This window comes from Castor canadensis, chromosome 3 (assembly GCF_047511655.1).
Source record: "Castor canadensis chromosome 3, mCasCan1.hap1v2, whole genome shotgun sequence".
NCBI lineage: Eukaryota > Metazoa > Chordata > Mammalia > Rodentia > Castoridae > Castor > Castor canadensis.
The window spans coordinates 144276410-144282409 of NC_133388.1; the positions used below are offsets into that span (position 1 = coordinate 144276410).

The 6000-nt window shown below is 39.0% G+C and overlaps 1 protein-coding gene across 1 annotated transcript in view; it reads left to right on the plus strand.

Moving 5' to 3' along the window:
- Positions 1-5769, plus strand: part of Chmp4c (charged multivesicular body protein 4C) — a 28758-nt gene extending 22989 nt beyond the window's left edge. Inside the window, exons 4-5 of the mRNA XM_020176727.2 lie at positions 3235-3394; positions 3579-5769. Of these exons, the coding sequence (XP_020032316.2) occupies positions 3235-3394; positions 3579-3643 (225 nt within the window). The 3' untranslated portion in view covers positions 3644-5769. The remainder of the gene's footprint in view (positions 1-3234; positions 3395-3578) is intronic.
- Positions 5770-6000: the final 231 nt, after the last annotated feature.

The window sequence follows — 6000 nt, forward strand, 5'->3', positions numbered from 1 at the left end:
GTGAATGTGATGGAATTATTATGTACTCATGTATGAAAATGGAACAAAGATGTGTTGAAACTAAGAATGGGGGAGGGGGAAAAGGAAAATGATGGAGGGGGTGATTCTAACTCAGGTAAGTGCTTTTTGTAAATGTCACAACGTACCCAAGTACAACAATAATATGATAATAAAAATTAAAAAGTAGACAAAGGACATAATGAAATGGGTAGCTTCCTGTATGTATAGTAGGCATTTTCCCTGCTATACTTAAAGGTAAATGATATCTGTTGGAAATGTAGTTCTTTTAGGAGGGATATGAAGTGCTAGTAGCTCTAATTTAAAGGGAAGATTAATATAGTTTGGCAAACAGCTTCCTAATTAAGTTTTCAGCTGTGAATGAAAAAGAAAACAGCATGTGATTAGGTGAAGTTAGTGACTTTTAATAGTAGAGCATAAATAGCCCCATTATGAGGAATCGTGTGCTCACACATCTGGGCAAACAAAGCAGACTGTGTCACTCTGCTAGGAGCAGATGTAGCATGCTCTGTGGCTGTTAAATTAGAGGTTAGGCTGCCTCTGTTTATTAGTCAGGCAAGGACACAAAATAAGCGTGGAGTGGCGTTATTAATACACATGTCCTATTTGGATTCATCAGTCCAATAGTACAGGCAGGCTATAATGGTACATGTAGCATAGGTGTCTTCGCTGTGAACTTCAGCGTGTACAAGAAGGAGGACACGTTTAGAAACCTTCCCAGATCTTAGAGATTCATTGCTAGCTTAGCAGACTTTTTGCTTTTACGTAGTATTAAAAATGATGCCTGCAACAAGTAAAAGTGTGGCTCTATGGAATTCCAGGAAATGACAATTGAGTGTTAATAACCTTTAAAAATGGTGTGCAGTAATCCTAGCTATTCAGGAGGCAGAGATCAGGAGGATCATGGTTCAAAGCAAATACTTTCCAAGATCCTATCTCCAAAAAACAAAACAAAAAATTGGTGTGGCCAGGGGTTGGCAAAATATGACTTATAGGCCAAATCATCCCTGTTTTTGTATGGATCATGAACAAGGCTGGGTTTCACAGTTTTAAAGTGTAGAAAATAACAACAAAGAAGACTATGTGATGGGAAGACATATGCCCTGCAAAGCCTAAGATGTCTGGGCCTTTAAAGAAAAAGTTTGCCAACCCCTGCTGTAGACTGACAAGCACACAGAGAGTGCGTTGTGATATATTGGGACAGGCTCTGGGTTTACAAAGACTCCTTGGTTCTACCATTTTACTAAAAACTTGAGTAAATCCCTTTACTTTTCTGACTTTTTGTTGTCTTATCTATAAAATGGAAGCTGTGGATTATCTCCAAAGTTTCTTAAGTTCTAAAATGCCTTCATAAATGACAAAATAAGAGATTGGTACTTCACGGTTGAAAATGATGGAGCAGATGACCGTGTTATCATCATATTTGCTAAAGAAAGCATCAGTTTTTCTCTTGTGCTGTCAGTAACAAGAACTATGGACAATTCTAGGCATTTATTCAACATAGGCTAGTTTGTTTTGTCATTACTACAATTGCTATTGTTCTTGCTAATTTTTGTAAGCACAAGTAGGACTTCAAGGTATTCATTCTGAGGAGAACCATAACGTACACAAATACACAGATCATGCTACTTCACATGGCCTGATGCTGTACAACTTCAGATTTTATTTCTTTTACATGTGGTGGCTGGAATAGAGGTCAGACAGTCAGCTTTCTGCTAATGTGAGGTTCACTGACTTGATCAATGCATGGGTGGCTTAAGTATCTCTTCTCTTGCCTCACGGTGGTTTTTTTTTTTTTTTTTGATGTACTGGGGTTTGAACTTAGGGCCTCAGCCTTGCTAGGCAGGTGCTCTACTACTTGAGCTGCTCTGCCAGCCCTTTTTTTGGTTGGGTATTTTCAAGATAAGGTTTTGAAAATTACTTGTCTGGGCTGGCCTTGAACCAAGATCCTCTTGATCTCTGCCTCCTAAGTAGCTAGGCTTATAGGCATGAGCCACTAGTGCCTGGGTCCTATGGTGCTTTTACTCTCACTTTAATATATTTGTTTATGTGCTTTCCTCCCATATTGAAGAAGAAGCTCCTTGAATGTAAGGAGTGTTGATCCAACTTTGCACCCCAGTACTGAGTTCAAAACCTGCCTAGGACTGAGCTCTTGATAAGTTTGTTCAATGATGGGTGAATGAATGAATGAAGACTCTGCTTGGCTGAACATAAGGGTCTCCCAGGTCATTTCTAATTGTGACAGCTTCAGAAACCCATTGATGATAAACTTAGTTTTGATGATTAACCTCTTTCTGAGGGGAGCTGTGCTCCACCTGGGGACATACAGAGCTAGGTAGATATGACCTACTTACATGATCTCAGACCTGGCATCCTTAAGGTCTCAAGAAAGTATTGTCTCTACAGATTTGGGACAGAGAATAGTTTAAGATCAAACCAGCCTGACTGGTGGCTCAAGCCTGTAATCCTAACTACTTGGGAGGCTAAGATCTGGAGGATCACAGTTTGAGGCCGAACCTGGGAAATAGTTTGCCAGACTCCATCTCCAAAAATAACTAGAGCAAAATGGACTGGAGGCATGGCTCAGGTACTAGTGTGCATGCTTTGGAAGCATGAAGTCCTGAGTTCAAACCCCAGGCCTGCCACAAAAGAAAAAGTAAAAAATAGATTAAGCCAAACTTTCTGGGACCATTGTTAAAAAGAAAGAAATGCATCACACCTCTCTTGAAGTTTTATTAACCAAACACACACACAAGTTATGTTGACAAAGGAGCCACAGTATCTTTGAATCTTTTTACTTTGTGTTTTACTGTACTTGTTTTATTCTCAATGGCATAAGCCCAATAAAAATATTTATTTTTTTCCAATTAGTACCGCATATTCTCAACAGGAGAAAAAAAGAGAATGTACTGGAATAATGATAGGCAAGGTGTAAATTTTCTAGAAACTGAGATTATATATTCAGCTAGCACAAATTACTTGAATGGCTGTTTACTGAAGTATTATAAGATTAACTACAACAAATTTGCACAACCCAAAATATTCATTTCTTAATCATTGCTCAGTGTTGCAACAAAGACTTAGTTTTAAAATAAATATTCCATTTCACTGGGTTCTCACATATTAATTGGGTAGCAGATGTTCTTGTTACTGTGTTTCGGGAAACCCACTTCTTGAAACGTTAACTCTGTAATTCTTTCTTTCTCCTATGTTCAGGACGAGTTGATAGCAGAACTTGAAGAATTGGAACAGGAGGAATTAAATAAGAAGATGACAAATATCCGGCTTCCAAAGCTGCCTTCTTCTTCTCTCCCAGCTCAGCCAGAGAGAAGGCCCAGCGTGCCTGCCTCCGCACACGCACATCGAGCCCGAGCAGGTCTGTGACCCAGCTCTACTCCTGTGTTCACAGTCTCCTGAAATAATAGCCAGGGCCATCGATTTTAGCACTTACTTATATTTGGTTTAATAAGCACACAAATTTTCTATCTAATTCATTCCTGTTTTCTGTGCTGAAAGTATGAATGACACTAACGACTAATATTTATCATTTTATGTTCCAGCATCTTCCAGGAGGAAAGAAGAAGATGATGATGATTTCAAACAATTGGCAGCTTGGGCTACTTAAACTAAAATGGCATTTTTTGATGCCTAAATTAATGAGCTATACGTAAGACATAAAAAATGTTTTTTTGTCAACTTTAGCGGTTAACTAAAGCCCTGTTTTATATTTGCACTGGACAAATGTCTTTTAAGCCTTATAAGTGAAAATTAAGAAAGGAGTTATGTGTAGACACAGAATCAGGGATGGCAAAGGGCCTCCTGGTAGTGGTAGCTCCTTAGAGGACCCTTCTATTTGGATCAGGGGGACGTCCCCGTCTACTTTGTTCACTACTGTATTTCCAGTCCTGGTACGTTGTTGATGCTCTGTATATATTTGTGGAAAGAAAACTGAATTGTGCTGACATACATAACAGCTTATAAGCCACTCATGGGGTATACTTTGGGATACACGGGGAAATGTCTTCTCTATGTAAATGTAAGGTTGCTGTGTGTATCCATGTCACCATGGTAAATGTAAATATTCCATGTCTCTTTTAGAAGAGACTTGTATGAGTCTATACATCCATAGTTTCACTTGAGTTTTGCAGTTTAAAATCCTAAAGGAGCTTTAATTGACATTTATTATGCCAATTAAGCTTGGAATGGGGCAATAGATGCATTTCCCAAAATGTCTGAGAGCACTAACAGTTTACACTGCTGAATGAGAATCTCCTGGGGGTAATTTAGCTACTTAGGGAGCTGCATTAACACTTGCAGGCCATTAGGATGCTGTTCTGGCTTCAGCACCAATGTTCATTTTTTCTGTTTTGTGCTTTTTTGCACCTTTCTTTTACACTTCACAGCATACAAATTTGTAAATATATAAAAATATTGGTAATTAAAAGTATGTCTTTAATAAAGTTTTGGCTGTAATTATTTCTCAGTGAAAATAAATTCTAAAATTAAGTAGCACCCATAATATATCATAGACTGTAAAATGACACATAACACTATATAAAATGTTCTGGTGTTCTCTATGTTTGTTTAGCAAATATAGTGGAATGGACAGAATACTAGACCTGAGGGTAGGAAGAGCCTTGAGTTTCAGTCCCTGCTCTGCTGCCTGTAAGTGGCCCTTACCCTCTGAACGCTTGCCTTGGCATTGGGAAATCTAAGGGTTGGACTTCAAGACCCTAACGGCACCATTTGGCCACAGACATTTTGAATATTCTGCAGAACACCAATACTGGGTCTTCCTCATTCTTCAAATCCTGGTCAAAATGGCCCTCATCTTGGGAAACTTTTGTTGCTTCTCAGACTAAGTTAGATTTTCCCATTTTGTGCTTTTCCCTGTATTGCCTATCATGACTTATATTGCATATTGGGTAGAATGATTACTTAATTATTGTTTTTCCCTGCCAGGCTGTGGTTACACCAGGGCAGAGAACATATGTATTGCAGTTCAATAGTCTATACCCAGCACTCTGCATAATTTCTCATGTACAGTACGCATTCAATCTATTTATTAAATGAACAGCAATTAAATCTTTGGTTTTTTAGACCATGATGAACTAATAGGAACCAGATTTATCTTCTGTCCTTAAACAACTAGAAAATGGGCAAAGTATATGAAACAACAGTTTTCAGACTTTGGACAAGCAGTACTGAATGGTGATTCCTAAGAGAAGGGAAGTCAATGACATCAAAACTTCCAGTGCCCTGGCTCACTGCCTTTGCAGGGAAGGGGAACCCAAACAGCCTGCTGGTCTTGCTGAGTTGAGGAAATTTGTGGGGAAAAGTGCTGGAAAGGATGTTACTACTAAGAGAGAGAGAGAGAGAGAGAGAGAGAGAGAGAGAGAGCACACTCCTGTGACAGGAGGGTATGAACCATGGTCTGAATATTTTTATCAAAATTCATGTATTGCAGTCCCAAACCCCAATGTGATGGAATTCAGAGGTAGGGCCTTTGAGAGGTGCTTAGGTCATGTGGGCAGACCCTCAGGACTGGGATTAGTTTTTTTATAAAATTTAGGTCAAAAGGATCTTGTTCGCACACCTGTAATCCTTGGTACTTGGAAGATAGGGGAGGAAGACCACAGTTCAATGATGGCCCAGACAGTGTGCAGCATCTTATCTTAAAAAAGCGAAGCAAAAGGACTGGGGATGTGGCTCTAGTACTCTTTGCATAATAAGTTGTAGTTTGAGGCCCCATGTTCAATCCCCCAGTACCACCAAAATAAAAAAAAAAAAAAAGAAGAAAGGCATTGATTAAAGATCTGTTTCCAGAAAAGCATATGTAGTATGGGAAAACTCTTGTTTGGAAGTTACAAATTCTAGGATGCTTAATAAAAATGTGTTCCACTACTTTACAAGGCATCTCAGTGGTGGACTTCAGTTTGTTAGTTTTTTTGTTTTTTTTTGGTGGGGGGGCAGTACTGAGTT